Raw genomic sequence first — 17,761 nt, 5'->3', positions numbered from 1 at the left:
TTATAGTGCTATATTGGAATTACTTGTATGATGTATTTTTGTGCACTTGTTGTTTTGATTTGAAAATGAATAAAGATTTAAAAAAAAAAAGTTTAACAAATCTAAGAATCCTTTGTGCAATGAGGGGGAGATCTCTTACTTTCTTTAGTACAAGAACAACAGCTTGATTAATTTAATACTGACCTGGATGTTGTTATACCAATAAGTGAATATATCAAAGAAATGGTGTGGAATAGATGCCTAAGGGTTAGGGTAGAATGCTGAAAACCAGGAAAGCCCAGTTCAAATTCTACTGCAAATCCTTATGACCTTGGGAAAGTCATTTAATCCTCCACTGATTTGTGAGTCCTTCAGGGACAGGGAAATACCTATTGTACATGAATGTAACTTGCCTTTCATTTCATTTAAGATTTTCTAGATCGCCTTTCATTTCATTTAAGATTTTCTAGACCATCCTATAAGGAGCATAAATCAAGGTGGTGTAGAAGCTAATTTAGATTTAAAGATAAGGAAAAGGAGTGTCAAATTATAAATAGGAAAGTAAAATCACAACTAGACAATCATTCACAATCATTTAAACAACTGAGAAAGGCATGAGCTAAATCCAAATAAATGAAAAATATTGAATAGTAATTCCCTCAACAGCTTTGCCATACTATTATCATCAGATTATTCATCTCTAAGCAACTCTTGATACACCACCACAATACATTCTGCCTTGAATATTTCAAATATGTTTTGGTATAGTTCCACAAAGTTACTGTTCTGCAAAATAATGTCTGCTCAACTGAAGCATGCATTAAAACGCAGGCAAATACAATTAAGTATTGCTGCATTAAAAAAAATATATATATTCTGCTGAGGAACTGGTTCTCAGAGCCCACAGCGGTATACTGTGAGGATATTCAGCTCTAGAAATGAACCATCTTCTGCTTCTTGGCATGATCAAGATTGTAATTGCTCTTGACTCCTGATGGGGTAGGCTATATCAATGCCATGAAGGAAGGATACATTAAAAAATAATAAAATTACATGTTTGTGATACTTGAATGTAATATGGCAATTAAAATAAGAACTTGGTCCAGAAATCTAACTGTCAAAGAAAATGTATCACTTAATTCTGAAGACTATATAATTAATAAACCCACTCTGATTGTGTGTATATTACTAAGCAGTCTTTACTTTAGAAGCTCATTCAGATCTTAAGTACTCTTTTCGGTGACGGGATAATTGCGCGCCAGACACCAGCGCGCCGACAATCCAGCGCAGACAATTCGGCGGAAGACAGAAGCGCACGGGGGAAAAATAATTTTTAAAAAGCTCAGACTGGGGGTTTGAGGTGGCAACCCCCTCACTTTATTGGTTAGTGTTCAAGCTGCCGTTGCGGGAGGGTTTGGGGGGTGAAACCCCTCACATTATAGAGAAAACGGAACTTTTCCCGAAAAAAATAAGAAAAAGTTCTGTTTTCGCTATAATGGAGGTTTCCAACCCCCCGAATCCACCTTCAACAGCAGCGCGAACACTAACCAATAAAGTGGGGGGGTTGCCCCCCAAACCCCCTGTCAGAGCTCTTTAAAAATTACTTTTTCCCCCGCGTGCATCTGTCTTGCGCCGAATTGTCGACGCTGGATTGTCAACGCGCTGACGTCTTGCGCTCCACTGTCTATAAACCCTCTTCTCACAAAGGGAAAAAAAAGCCTCAGAGCTAGAGATTCTGACTCATATGGGTCTCAAGAGTGACAATAGTGAAATTGTTACTTTTGAGACCCGTATGGGTCAGAAGCTCTAACTCTGGCTTTTTTTTCCCTTTGTGAGAAGAGTACTTAAGATCTATAATCTGAATGAGCTTCTAAAATAAAGACTGCTTAGTAATGTACACACAATCTCAGTGGACTTGGACCACTAGGTCTTAATTGTCAGTATTTTTGTTTGATCTCATTTTAAGACTTAACAATTCTGCACATCAAATATATTACTCACCTTGGGCATATAGTGCTCTATGTAGAAGTGGCAGTAAACCTGCCTGCCAAAATGAGTAGCAACCATCCACTAATTTGTTACAGCGACCCTGAAATCCACCTTCAAATCTCATTTGTCTGCTCGTAACCCAACGCTAAAAAAGAAATGAATTGCATGAGCATTTTCCCATTCAGTAACTTGGTAAGGCATTGTTTCTCATCTGTAACAGGTCTGATCAGTGGATGACATCATCTGATAGCACTAGGAGGAACAGCATCTGAATGCAATAGGAGGAATAGCTCTTCCAGAGCTCAAAACTTGCATTAAATTAAGTATGTGCAGCCTTTTTGCGCACACCGTTTCCCTCAGTCACCAAAGTTCATGACGGAATACACACAAGTGGATGATTCAAGATCAGGGAGGTCCTATCTGGTACAGCTCAGTCATAAGAAAGAGGGGGAGTTTCCAAAGTTACAAAGACTGGTTGACCAGCATAGTTTGATTGAATGCATTATCGTCAATTGAAGGCTGGTCCAATACAATAGCGTGTGGTTGACCAGCACAGTTTGATTGAATGCATTATCTTCAATTGAAGACTGGTCCAATACAATAGCGTGTGGTTGACCAGCACAGTTTGATTGAATGCATTATCTTCAATTGAAGACTGGTCCAATACAATAGCGTGTGGTTGACCAGCACAATTTGATTGAATGCACTATCTTCAATTGAAGACTGGTCCAATACAATAGCGTGTAATGGAAATATGAAGGAAAGTTTCTGCTTTGTCCAGTGAAGCAGATTTTGTAAGAGTTACAGTAGCTTCAATGGCTCAAATTTGATGAGGTCTGAATATTGATTAGAAGAGTGTTGATTTGTAATGGAACTGGATGCAGAATGCTAGTTAATTTCCTTAGGATCATTTGGCTACTGGAATAGCAATTCTATTGGGGCCAAAAAGAAACAACTGTGTAGATTTTCTGATCAATTCTGTACTTTCAAGGTAGTAAGTGAGAGTCCTTTGGCAATAGAGTGTGTAGAATGTTCTTGCATAGGCTCTGAAGTTAAAGGCAAAATGTAGCAAAGACTATTTTTTTCAATAATAGGAAAATCACCTTTAGTTCAAATAATTATTTTGTTGTGATGAAACTGAGTATACAGTTTACAGGTAGCAAAGGCTTGAAGTTCACTTACCCCCCTGTTTTACTAAGGTGCGCTATGCATTTTAGCACTTGCTAAATACACGCGCGCACTAACTGCTAACGTGTACATAGACTAACATGCACGCGTTAGCATTTAGTGCATGGTTAGCACGCGCTAAAACGCTTATCGGACCTTTGTAAAAGGAGCCCTTAGTTTTCTAGTCAGCGTAAAAGGCACTAGAATAAAGCAGACATATTTCGCTGAAAAGGCAGCCTCATGAGTGATGCAAGGGCAATATTAAGCTCCAGCAATACAGAACGCTTCTACAATGGTGGCTTACATGCAGATCTTCAAGAACCAAGAGGTCAGTGGAGATTGTGAATACAGAAGATTATTGATGAGGACATGATAGGCTGAGTATACAGAGATGTGCTCTAATAGAGAATGTTTGCAGGCTTAGTCAGAGATAGTACAGGTAACTGAGTATAGTATTTGACGGTTCATAGTCTAAAGCGCGCAAAGACAAAAGCGCGCCGACAACCGAGAGCAGACAACTGAGCACAGGACTTAATCACGCCGAAGAAAAAACGTATTTTAAAGGGCTCCGACAGGGGGTGTTGGTGGGGAACCCCCCCACTTTACTTAATAGAGATCGCACTGGCGTTGTGGGGGTTTGGAGGGTTGTAACCCCCCTCATTATACTGGAAACTTAACTTTTTCCCTGTTTTTTAGGGAAAAAGTTAAGTTTTCAGTATAATGTGGGGGGGTTACACCCCCCCCAACATGGCAGTGTGAGGCAGCGCAATCCCTATTAAGTAGAGTGTGGGGGGGGTTCCCCCCACACCGCCTGTCAGAGCCCTTTAAAATACGGTTTTTCTTCGGCGCGATTAAGCCCTGCGCTCAGTTGTTGGCGCGCCTTTGTCCTCGTGCGCTTTTGACCCGTCACCGTATTTGACAAACTCCGAATGGGGTTGTGACTTTGTGAAATGCCAGACAGAGAATCTCTTACACTTAAAAGGCACGAGTACACCTTGTAAAGAGTTTCCTTGTGGTAATCATGATATTTTGTATAAGCATTGGTAGTTCTAGGCAGAAACTAGTTGCTACTCAATTTCCAACCTGAGCTGGTAGTGAGTCAAGGTTTAGAATTATTTATAAAATGCACAGTGTAAAATTAACAAAAGAGACATAACAAAAACATTCTGCACTGAATCCTTGCCCTTCAAACAACTTTCTTGCAGAAATCTATTACAGATGTAGAAGGAAACCCTTATTTTGGTTAACAACAATGGAAATATCTGAAGTTTGCCCAAAGAAAAACTGTTAAAAGTTTTTGATGAGAGAGAACTAGTTCTGGTGCTTTGAGAGACCTCACTACGAAAGGAATGGAAAGATAAAACATACAGGAGTGGCCATTTCCAGTTTAAGGTGAGTGCATCCCTCATCAGTTAATCTAGGCCTAGTTGAATTGAACAGTAATGTCTGGACTTGCCATTGCTGGTGAAAAAAATTTTATGTGAGGCGTTCCCGAGCTTAAAAAAATATCCTATAGTTTGATAGAGCATAGACCATAAATAAGAACAAATAGCACTACTGAGTCTGTCAGCTGATTCCGATCCCTAAGGGTACAGACAGCCTGAATTGGAAGGCAAATGGAAATGACATAGTCCCTAATTCTTACTGCTTCCTGGAATAGGAAAAAAGAACCTGGTCCTCCTTGCTTACTGATATCTAAACGGTCATTTTAGAAGTCCTGTTCATCTTCTACACATCGAAATTACCTGCATGGGTAAATAATGATTTGAAAATGAAACATTTTCAATGAACAGAGGCCCTGAATATACATATTCAAAAGAAGGCATGTTGTACATACAATTTGGGCAAGCAGAAACAATTATGCATGCATCTCAACAAAATCGCCTCAAAAGTACCCTAATGGTTAGTACAATGAACTGAGATCCCGATGAACTGAGTTCAATTCCCACTACAAATCCTTGTGACCCTGGGCAAGTCACTTAACTCTCCATTGCCCCAGGCCAAAACTTAGAACAAGAGCTCACTAGGGCCACAGAAAGTAAAATGTATTTCTAATCTAATCTTCCATTTGTGAGTCACACAAACCTCTACATGTTTAAGGTGACAGTTCAAAGAGGAAATGGGAAAATAATAGGGGACGGGGGCATGGAGAAGCAAGAGGAGGGATCTAGAAGTTGGGGTGCTATACAGAAGTTGAAACAGTTAATTGTCAAAGAGGTGGGGCTTCAGGTTTTTTCTGAATGTGGTGTAGTTTGTCTTTCTTGATTGCTTCTGGTGGTCATTCCAGGTTTTTACACCCAGATAAGTTAGCATAGAGTGGAAAATTTATTTGTAGTGGAGGTGTTTTGTGGATGGCAAGTTTAGTTGGATTCTGTTAAGGATTCTTTTTGATGTCTACCAAGCAGTAGAGAATAATTGGATGAGAGGAGCTACTGAGTTTCCGTATAGAATCTGGTGTAGGATACATGACGATTTGAAAATTATTCAGGATGATACTGGGAGCCAATGTAGTTGTCTGATGAAGGTTGTGATTGAATCATATTTCTTTAATTTGTAGATTAGTCTAACTAGGGTCTAATACAAGAAAATGAGAGAGTAATTGTGGTTAGCCCCCTCCCTGCCCCATATTTTCTTCTTCATCAAGGCAAGTTATACACAGGTATATAGGGTTCCTTTTACAAAGGTGCACTTATGATTTATCGCATGCTAATAAATCAGTGTGGCATGGAGCCCATGTGTATACAATGGGCTGTGTGGCATTTAGAGCATACTAATTTGTTAATGCATGCTAAATCCTTTAGAACACCTTTGTAAAAGGATCCCTTAGATTTTATGCCCTCTGTGGACAGGAAAACTGTTTACTGTACATGGATGCAATTCACCTTGAACTACCAAGAAAGGTATTTTATTTATTTATACATACTTGTATCTCTTTAAAAATTTCCCTTAAAAACCCCCCAAAAAAACACAACTTTTTGGGGTTTCATTCCATAACTTGCTCCACTTTTATACATATTTTTCTTGCATTTTAATATCATTATTATATCTATATATATAAAATCGGAGGTATGTATGTGTGTATGTATGTATGTATGTATGTGTGTGTGTGTGTGTGTATGTGCCGCGATCACGCAAAAACGGCTTGACCGATTTGAACGAAACTTGGTATGCAGATCCCTCACTACCTGGGATGATATGTTCTGGGGGTCTCACGGCCCACCTGCACACGTGGGCGGAGCTACAAACAGAAAATCACATTTCACCCATTCATGTCAATGGAAAAAATGTAAAAAGCTGACATTCTCACAGTAATTCAAAAACGGCTTGACCGATTTGAACGAAACTTGGTATGCCGATCCCTCACTACCTGGGGTGATATGTTCTGGGGGTCTCGCGGCCCACCTGCACACATGGGCGGAGCTACAAACAGAAAATCGGATTTCACCCATTCATGTCAATGGAAAAAATGTAAAAAGCTGCCATTCTCACAGTAATTCCAACTACCTGGGGTGATATGTTCTGGGGGTCTCGCGGCCCACCTGCACACGTGGGCGGAGCTACAAACATAAAATCAGATTTCACCCATTCATGTTAATGGAAAAAATGTAAAAAGCTGCCATTCTCACAGTAATTCAAAAACGGCTTGACCGATTTGAACGAAACTTGGTATGCAGATCCCTCACTACCTGGGGTGATATGTTCTGGGGGTCTCGCGGCCCACCTGCACACGTGGGCGGAGCTACAAACATAAAATCAGATTTTAACCATTCATGTCATTGGAAAGGATGTAAAAAGCTGCCATTCTCACTGTAATTCCAACTATAAAACACTTTCTAATGACACTATAACCACTAGGGACATCGTTTCTATTCTACCACGGACACCATACATATAGAGTTTGTATGTTCCTAACTGTGTTTGTAACTGTTTCCTTCATGCACCCCAGTTCATAATGTTATTACATTACATGAGTACTCACATATGCTGAACTAGGAACACAGGTTCCATTCTGAACCGGGAAAAAACTGCATGGAGTTTCTTTTCAACCTGAGTTTCCATATATTGAGTTGTTTAAATCAATACTGAAACTTTTGGATGCCACTTATTCCAACAGATCTTCCTTTTCAGTTTAAGAGATTGCAAATTCCAGTGAGACTTGCATTCTCTATCACAATCAACAAATCACAGGGACAGACTATTACATACTGTGGAGTGGATTTAAGATCCCCCCTGTTTTTCCCATAAACAACTCTATGTTGCTTGATCAAGGGTGGGTTCACCCAAGAATTTATATGTTCTTGCTCCTGGAGGTGAAACTAAAAATGTTGTTTATAATCAAGTTTTGTGTTAGTTGTATTGTATTCATTTTGTCAAATATTTCACATTATAATTTGAATATTGTACTTTTTATAAAGCTGTTAAAAAATAATTTCATTCACCACTATAAAGTATCTTTATTTGAATCCATTTACAGTGTTATTGCTATAATTAAATACCCGTGCAACGCCGGGCCATCAGCTAGTCAATAATAAAAGAAAGAATGGAGAATACAGAAATAAAGATATCAAATCTTTCATATCAAATGTTCTCAAGTCCACCTCATAAGAAACACACTAAACCATACTCATACCAGTACTCTAAATGGCAGTAGAAAATTACATCTATTAACTCCAATCAAAATTCATACTGGGAAAATTAAATTATCCTGAAATTGCTCTCAGCCAAAAGTTTTTCCAAATGACCTGGGTCAATAAAATATATTATCTATTATTCTCTAATTGATCAGACATATTTATATGTATATAACTACTGTATATCTATATACCTGAATGGAGCTCCTATACATATAGTACTTCTGGTGGAATTCTGCATACGCAAAAAAATGAAAATTCTGCAATTTTATTTGTAGTGTTGTGTGTAGGAATACCCCCATCATAAGGCCTGAAATTCCTTCCTGCCCTTTCCTTTCTCAGGCTCCAGCCTCCTCAGTTCCCCCTCACTCAAATTGAATTTCTGTCTCCCTCTAAATCCCAATATGACCCATAATTCTGTCTGCCTCTAAAGTCTTCTCCCACATGAAAAGCCCCAACCTCTCATTCTTTCTCCTCACCTCCCCAGCTATCACTTTATCTTTCCTCCCCTCCCCATCTACCAATAGCAAGCCTTCAGCTTGCTGCTCCCACCCCCATGACATATTTTCCCTTTTACTCTGCCCCAAACTCCCTTCATGGCACATTTACCCTTTTATTTTGCCTGCCCATCACCCACCCCTTTCTCCAGGCACATGATTCATCCCTTTACTCTGCCCCCATTGCACACTCACCTTTTTCTGGCCCCTTCTCATTTTCAACCATAGCAGCAGCTCTACTTACTCTCTTCCCCTCCCCTGATGAGATCCCATGGCAAGTAAGAAATAGCCCACTGCACAATAGGTCCCTTCATCATCCTGTGCTGGACTTAGACCTGACTGTTTTTGTGAACTGTAGTTCACTTCCTCCTCTTCTTGCTGGAAAGGTAAAGAGAGTGAGCAGAGCTGCTGCTGCTTGAGCAGAATTCCGCCAGGTGTACTATAGTTTCTGGCCGCCCTAAGCAGATGACAAGTGATGATTTTGTTTTTCCATTTTGTACATGCAGGGTTTTGGAATGGCTAATCCTACTTTATGCACTGGCAAATGCAGATGTTTCAGCAGAGCCTTTTGCAAAATACTGTAAGACCCAAATTCAACTTCTCATATGGCATTTTGTCTGTTTGAATGAGTGTTAACCTTTCTTGTAGGAGATCCCTGAGCACTAAAAAGTAAATGATTGCTTGGAGCTCCAGATGATTAATATGGAACTATTCTGTGTACAACCCAAGTTGCCTGAGTGAGTTAAGAGCCCTGGTGGGCTTCCCAGCTCATGCTTGTTAGGTGTGATTTAGAAATCCATCACTGTAACTTGTTAAAAAAAAAAAAAAAAAAAGCTTGTACTGTAACTATGGCAAATGGTAACCTAACTGTATATTATGTATGTCAACCTATAACCTGTTCTGAGCTCTTTGAGGAGAACGGGATAGAAAATGAAATAAATAATATATATATATCTTGACATGAACGAGACAACTAGAAGGCAACTAGGTACATTGATTCCACTGGAATTTAAAATTCTATTGTGGCTCTCTCATCATCAGACAAGTCTATAGTATGAAGGGAGGCTTTGGCTGTAATATCTAAGAACATTGAATCTTCCTGAAATGGAGAACTATCTCTGTATCAGTCTTGTGCCAGAAAAGTTCTGCTATATCCAAGTCCAGAATAACTCTATGGGTGTTGATTTGTGGAAGTCGATAAAACCAATGTTCTGAAGGAGACGTATTATAATCTTTGAAGATCAGTGTTAGGTCTTTCAAGGAGGCTGCCAAAGTCCATCACTGAAGTATGGAAAGATCAGATATTCTCACTTATACATATGAGTAGCTACTACCATAAGGCATTTATTTGGTGAGAAATCCTGGTGCTGACGAGAGGCTAAAAGAAAGAACTTTGAACTAGTAAGACTCAATGAGCAAGAAGAACTGAAGCTATTTTATGCACATGGAAAGAATAGAAAAGTACATACAAGCATGTTTGAAATCCAGGAAGCACAGTCAGCTTGCTTTCATTAAGCAGGGGAGAATACTCATACTGAACTATGGAATAGGTTGAAGTAGAGAATGACACGGTGGCGGTTTACCCGCGGCCACCGCATTTTAGCCGCGGGTCACCCGCCGAAAACGGGGAAGAAAACTAGCAGTCGCTGCGGCGACGGGCACAAGGCCATTCACCGCCCGCAGGGCGGTGAATGGTCTTGTCCCCGCAGTGAGGCATGAAGGATCGCGCGGTCCCCGCAGCTCACACCCGCCTGCCCAATCGATTCTAGTGTTTAGCCAGCTCTCTCCCTTCTCCTCACCTTAGTTTGTAGATTTTCTTTTTCGGCGACCCGCACGCTATCAGAGAGCCGCGCACCCGCTGCTGCTCAGTTTCAATCTTCTGCTCTGACGCAACCGGAAACAGGAAGTTGCAGCAGAGCAGAAGATTGAACACTGAGCAGCCGCGCGTGCGCGGCTCTTTGGGAAAGCGTGCAGGTCGCCGAAAAAGAAAACCTATAAACTAAGGTGAGGAGAAGGGAGAGAGCTGGCTAAACACTAGGATCGATTGGGCAGGCAGGTAGTGGCTGCGGGGACCGTGCGATCGCTAGTGTTCCCGGCTCAAATTGGAATGGAGGGAGTGAAAGGGAAAAGGATTCTGGGCCAAGGGGATGAAGTCGGAAAGAAAAACCCACAGCAGGAAAGAAAGGGAAGGACTGGCAGGTGAGCCAGATGCTAGAAGCAGGGGGGGGGAAGAAAGAGGGAAAAAAGCTAGATGGGGTTGAAAAGAAGAGACACACTGGTATGGAAGAGGAAGATAGGGGAAATCTGGACACAGGAAGGTAACAGAAAGAGGGGAAATTATGTGCATGGGGCATAGGGACAGAGACATAAAGGGGACATGCCATGGGGATGGTATATGGACACAGGGGGGGCAATGACAGATACATAGGGGAGATATTAGAAATGGAGAAAATAGGAGCACAGAAGCGAGATGGTTTGTGGGGATGGGACAGGGACCGAGCTTGCAGGCTCCAGTGGCTTGCACAAATTACATTGTAACGTGCCATGAAAATAAGAGGAAGGAAGGTAGATAGGCCACGCGAGAGGAGCTGAAGGGTAGTAGAAAGGAACAGATGGTAAAGGAGGGAGGGAAGGGTGGTAGTGGAAAGGAATAGAACAGACATTGAAGGAGGGTGGAGAGGAACAGACCCCCAAGGGAAATGTGGAAGACAGAGTGGGAAGAAGACAGATGCCAGACTATGCGGGAGCGGAGGGAAGAAGATGGGTGCTAGACCAATTGGGGGGGGGGGGTTAAGGGAGAGGCACAGTAACAGCAAATGGAAGATGCAGAGAGAAGACACACAGTGGATGGAAGGAATTCAATGAGAAGATGTGGAAAGCAGAAACCAGACAACAAAGGTAGAAAAAAAAATTATATTTATTTATTTATTTTTTGCTTTAGGATAAAATAGTATATTAGTTGTGTTGATAAAAATTTATAAACAAAGCCCTGCCAGCTGAACATCTCTTTCTCTAGTTCAGCAGCAGGAACTTTGATTTATAAGAAAGGAATAAGCTAAATATTACAGTACTAAGGCTTATATGGATGCAGCGGGGACGGTGACGGGGCGGTGAATGGGATGGCAGTGGCGGTGACGAGGCGGTGAAAGGGATGGCGGTGACGGTGACGGGGCGGTGAAGGGAATGGCGGTGACGGGGTGGTGCAGAGGATGGTGGGCCGGTGACGGGGACAGATTTTTTCCCCATGTCATTCTCTAGGTTGAAGTCCCTTATATCTAATATGGGATACCAACTCTTTGATTATTATGGCAATCAGGAAGTACCTGGAGTAGAAGTCCCAATTCCTTTCCTGAACTGGGACAGCTTCTATTCTAATTTATTTATATTCTGTACTAGTCTCACAATAGATTCTAGGCGGATAACAAAAATATATTGTGTCTGTACAAAATTATTCATTTAACAATCATTAAAATTAAAAAGGTTTTAACGATTTTCTAAAGATATAAGAAGAAACTTTTCTTAGTGTAGTTAGTTGGAAGATCATTCCAAAAACTTTGTTCCTATAAACTTAAAAGATTTGTTCATCAAAGATTTCAAACGATCATATGAACTTACACAATAGCCAAGCCTCAATGACTGTTTATACCAGGAGGTAGCTCTATTTATTAGGAAAGTTATATACTTTATTAGACCTTCTGGTCCCATTAACAGCAACACTTTATATACAAGTATAACAAATTTAAAATTTACTCTCTTCTCAATTTTCAACAAATGTATTTGATTCAGAAGAGGAGTAACCCAGTCATATTGTTTTGCTCTAAAAATCAAACACAAAGCCATATTTTGAAGCGACTGCAGCCTATTTTTAAATTCAGTGTACCACCACAATATAAAGAATCACAGTAATACAACTGAGGCAATACGATAGCTCGTACCACAGTTTGAAAGCTCTCTAAAGATAAAACAGAACGTATTACCCATAATTGGCGCAAACGAAAAAAAGACTCTTTACCAATCCATTTATTTGATTCTCAAATGTCAAACTACAATCCAAAATAACTCCAAAAACCCTAGATTTTTCCTCTATCGTAAGAATTTCTTCAGTACTCGGTACTATTATTCAGCTCTAAGAAATTATTGGTTGTCCAATTATCCACTAATATAATTATCTTTTGAACACATCTAAAATCCTCCTCCAGATTATCCAATGCTGAACTTAAGTTAAAAATATCAGCAGGATAAGATAAAATAAAAATGCCTAAATTTGTCAACCATTCACCCAAAAAGCTCATTTACAAATTAAAAAGTAGATATTGGTGACCCTTGAGAAACAAACAGCACAATTTGCACTCCAACACTCTGAATTTATGAGAGCGATTCAAAAATTAAAGGCAATTGTTAAATTACACGATAACCAGAACACAGCTAGCGAAATGCAACATATGTGCTCATACATTGCCTGTTGGATAGTTTGTCCACGTATAGCACAGCGCTCGGCCTTTAGTCATGTGGCAGCCACAAGGTCAGAAACATGGATGCTCCATTGCAAGATTGTACCATTGAAGAACAACGTGCAGTAATGCGCTTTCTCTGGGCAGAGGAAGTGAAACCTGTATAAATTCACTGTTGGATATTGACTCAGTATGGACAATTGATTCATGGTGCTATGTGAGGGTAAAAAGGTTTAAAGCGTCAAGAATAAATGTAACCAACGAAGGTTGTTTTGGTCAACATGCACACAAAAACAATTTGATAGGGTGGATGTCTTGATTACAGAAAACCAACGGATAACAGTGTCTCAATTAGTTACAATTTTGGTATCAGCTACAAATCTGCATTTGCCATAATGGATGACGATTTGGGATACAGGAAAGTCTGCACATGATGGGTTCCCAAACAACTTACTGATCTGCACAAGCAACAGTGTGTTGAAGCTGCAATCTAGTTCCTGAGAAAGTATGAAGAAGATCCGAGTATTCTGGAGAGAATTGTCACCGGCGATGAGATATGGGTGCATCACTGTGACCCGGAGAACAAAACACAAAGCATGATGAAGTAAAGGAAGCAGTGCTCACCTGGCTTTGGGAACAGCAAAAAAAACTTAATACAGAAGCTAGTTGAACGATGCAACAAATGCATCATTTTGCATGGGGACTATGTGGAAAAGTGATATGTTCAATTGCTCGTAGTTACTTCTCTATTAAAGCTGTTAAATGTATTTTGCCTTTACTTATTGATTTACCCTTGTACATTCCTTTAACACAATACCTTCTTGTTCTTAAAAAACCTGAAAAACAATTCAACACCTTTCTAACCAGTCCAATGTCTGCTTTCCGAAACTCAATCTTTATCTCAGAAACTAAAATTAATAAAATAATTTCAGTACTATAGAGTGATTGAAAACCATGTTGTGTAGGGTGCAGGCAACCCTTAAAAGATACCATATATACTCGAATATAAACCCATCCAAATATAAACCAAGGTAACATTTTTCTCCCCAAAAAAGGTGAAAAAAGGTTGACGTGATTATAAACCAAACTCGCTGCAGTCTCGGGAGGTTACTGTAGGAACTCACATCAGCCATTTTGAGTAGCAAGACTGCATGGGGCAGGAGCACAGTAGGATGGCTCTGTGCCCTGACTCATCCCTGGACCTGCAGGACTTAAGGTAGACTCGGGGAGAGGCCTGCAATGGGTCTATGTCTGCTTTATCATTCTCTCTGAGAAATTCTCTAACCCTTATTTGTCCTGTTTTTTCTAATTAGATTGTAAGCTCTATTGAGCAGGAATTGTCTCTTACATGTTCCTTTCAAACTGTAGGCAGCACCAGAACTCTACATCTTTGGGGAATTCCCCCCAAAACATTTAACAAATTAAAAGAAATAAAAGAACCTTTTCAGGAGTAAAAGAAAGAGAGGTAAATGTGAAAAGCCTTTAATCCTGAGGGGCATCGAAAAGGTTGACAAGGATAGATTTTTCAATTTGAAAGAAACCACAAGAACAAGGGGTCACTCGATGAAATTGAAGGGGGACAGGTTTAAAACAAACGCAAGGAAATTCTTCTTCACACAGAGGGTGGTGGACACATGGAACACCCTTCCGGAGGCCGTAATAAGAAATAGCACAGTACAGGGTTTCAAGGATGACCTGGATAGGTTCCTGGAGGACAAAGGGATTGAGGGGTACAGATAAGAGCAGTGGAAAGTTTAGAGATAAGTGTTGAGGTAGGCATAAAATTAGTCAAGGACCGCAGATCAGGCAATATGCCTAATGGGCCACCGCGTGAGCGGACCGCCGGGCTAGATGGACCTCTGGTCTGCCCCGGCGGAGGCGACTACTTATGTACTTATGTACTTAATTCAGATTTGTTTTTGCCTCCATTTTGCAGAGTCAAAAAAAAAAAGAAAATCTGAAGTGACTAGGGAGACTGTTGTGTGCTGGATGGGCTGAACATGCTTAGAACTTTAGCTCTGAGCTCTGGAAGAGTTTTTCCATCCCAATGCCATCAGATGATATCATCTATTTGTGTGCCTGACAAAGTCCTGCTTTTGACAGAAAGTGTTTAACTCACATTTCCAGTTTCCTTTCAGCAGTTCAGAAATCCAGTAATAGAAAAACCTGATGGCAGCTGGACCTGCTGAGCAGCTCATACAAACTAGATGGCTACAGGTCAGTGAAGGACAACTCTGATCCTATAATATTATTCATGAGATTATTGACATACAGAGGATTATTGTTCATTTGCACGCTTTGGTAAACCTGTAAATGTAGCTCCATAGGAGAGGAATTTGGCATTAGTGAATGAAGAAATACTATACTGGAAAGCATAAAATTAGGAAAGCCAACCTGAACAATATACTATGGGCTCCTTTTACGAAGGTGCATTAGGGCCTTAACGCGTGGAATAGCGCATGCTAAAATGCTGTGTGCACTAGCCGCTACAGCCTCCTCTTGAGCAGGCTGTAGTTTTTTGGTCAGCGCGCGCTAATTCAGTGTGTGCGCTAAAAATGTTAGCGCACCTTTGTAAAAGGAGCCCTATATCATGTCAATAGGGAAGCCTTGGCCTAACTGACGTTGTCTGCAGAGAGTCAGAAGCAAAACATTACAGAAAAATTAGATGAATAACGAAAACACAAATTCCAAACACAGGCTAGAAAATAAAGAATAAACCCAAACTACTAATCCGTTAAGGGATTAATGTTATAAATGTTTTCCCAGGTGCAAAACATATTTTACATTTGGAAAATGTCTTTTATAAAAGTGTGCAGATATATACGTGCATACTTTCAAGCAGACTGTGCATAGGCATTCCTGGGGGCATCAAAAGCATATTGACAAGAGTCACTTGTGCAGGATATGTTCACAGGGCTTCTCATCCCCAGGGAACAAAATGAGTGTGGCGCAGTGGTTAGAGCTACAGCCTCAGAACCCTGGGGTTGTGGGTTCAAAGCCCCGCTGCTCCATGTGACCCCTGGGCATGTCACTTAATCTCCCCATTGCCCCAGGGACATTAGATAGATTGTGTGCCCACTGGGACAGACAGAGGAAAATGAGTACTTGAATAAATTCATGTAAAACCATTCTAAGCTCCTTTGGAAGAACGGTTTATAAAACTGAAAAAATAAATAAAACTATATGTAAGACTCTGAACTGCTTATGTTCCCTAGAGCTAAGTTCAAACCCTGCTTAGTCTAATACTAACAAGCAATGAACCAGGTCATGTGTATTAAAGAAATAAGATATTTTATTCCTATAACAAGTAGCAGCTGAAGTGATCAATAGTATAATTAAAATGTGGGACTTATTCATTATTCATTTATTTATTTATTTGTTCATTTTTATAGCCCTCCCTCCCCAGGAGCCCAGAACGGGTTACAATAAAATAAAATTATGTACTTGGAACTTCCCTAACTGTCCCGAAGGCTCACAATCTAGCTAAAGTACCTGAGAAAACAATTATTAAATAGTAAAGATATAACAATTCAAATAATGAAAAGAGAATAAGATTAAAGTAAATCAGAAACCTCAAAGACCCAAAGCAGTCCAAGCAAGACAGAATAAAAGTCTAATTGGGCTCTAATCAGTGTAAGGCAACAACAGGATACAATGGCCGAGAAGAACCCTCAATGATAGTCTATCACTGGCCGAAGATGATCTCTAGATCCCAACCGTGGGCAAGGGCTAACGGCCAAAGATTGCAGGTAGAAAGGAGGAGACAGGCACAGCTGTCCACCAACCACAGGGGCGCAGCACACAACATTTGCGGACTCTCCCTCCACAACCTCTCCAACATCTGACCGGCCAACTCCAGTTCCCGATCCTCCGGCTCAGAGACAGGCCAACGGGCCATTGAAGCAGTAAATAAAGTAAATTTTAAAGCAAATTAGAAATTTTAAAATAAGGCTCATACAATAGCCATGCAAGGCAACGGCAGGACACAATGGCCGAGGCGAAGGTAAGGTAGAAGAGGCAGGAGGGTCCCAATAGCTGGATCCATCATGCTGAGGAGAGCTGGAATACCAGACAGGCCATGGTAGATCCCCTGATGTCAAGCCACACAAAGTCAAAGCGAAATCAGGCAAGAAGGAACCACTAATGTCTTCATAGGCCACCTCTCCCAACGTGAAGCATCACACTCCTCTCAGCTGGCTCTCGATCAGCACAGAAGCCTTGACTCAACACTGTCAAGGGAGGAAAGCATATCACTGCCACTGCTGGAAGCAGCTGAAGAGCTGGAATCATCTCCACCTCAACTGCCGCTCTCAACCCCACTTCCAGCTGAAACCTCTGCAGGCCACCTCCTCCTCCGACGCGAAACGTCTCCCTCCTTACGGCCAGATCACGATCACCAGCACACCGGATGTCTCAGCCACCTCCCCCAACGTCAAGCACCGTTCCCCTCTTGGCTATCCACCACCAGCTTCCCCAGCCACAGTGCAGAAGCCAGGCACTGTACAGACCCGCTGGTGGTGCAAGGAATAGCAGGTAGGATTAAACAAGGTAGGCTGCTTAAGAAATACACAACTCCCACTATTGCATAAATCATTTTAGAGTAAACATACGATTCCCTATAGGCTGTTAAATTCTGCCTCCTGGCACCTTACCCAAGATACAAAAGAGCTAAATACAACCTGGCAGTACAGAAGAGGTCTCAGGTGGAAGAAGCACTGAAGTGAAGAGATGGACGTGCCAGTGCAGGAGAAATCTCTCAGAAGAAAGGATCTTTGAAGCAATGCCTAGCATAGTTGGTGCAAGAAAGGTCTCTCAGCTGGGAGGTAACAAGCTGCCAAGGCAGGTTGCAGCATGGATCTGTCTACAATAGTGCAGGTCTTTGGTGTTAGACCTTGGGGATCAGACTACAAGGATCTCCAGGGATGTGAAGAGATGTTCTCTCCACCTCCTGTTCCGACATCTTGACCTGAGCATCTCCAGAAATATCTCCTTGATGTCACCTCAGGTGGCAGTTCCAAGAATCTCGGCTCCTTGCTAGAGGCATCCA

General features: G+C 41.1%; 1 protein-coding gene across 2 annotated transcripts in view; it reads right to left on the bottom strand.

The window, feature by feature from the left end:
* Nucleotides 1-17,761, bottom strand: part of LOC117364015 (protein farnesyltransferase subunit beta-like) — a 146,174-nt gene that overhangs the window by 31,393 nt on the left and 97,020 nt on the right. For both annotated transcript variants that reach the window (XM_033952728.1, XM_033952729.1), the window contains one exon: nt 1,981-2,113. In XM_033952728.1, coding sequence (XP_033808619.1) covers nt 1,981-2,113 — 133 coding nt within the window. The remainder of the gene's footprint in view (nt 1-1,980; nt 2,114-17,761) is intronic.

This window comes from Geotrypetes seraphini, chromosome 7 (genome assembly GCF_902459505.1).
Source record: "Geotrypetes seraphini chromosome 7, aGeoSer1.1, whole genome shotgun sequence".
NCBI classification, from domain to species: domain Eukaryota; kingdom Metazoa; phylum Chordata; class Amphibia; order Gymnophiona; family Dermophiidae; genus Geotrypetes; species Geotrypetes seraphini.
The sequence above is the reverse complement of the archived record's forward strand: the minus strand, read 5'-3'. Positions and strand labels throughout refer to the sequence as shown.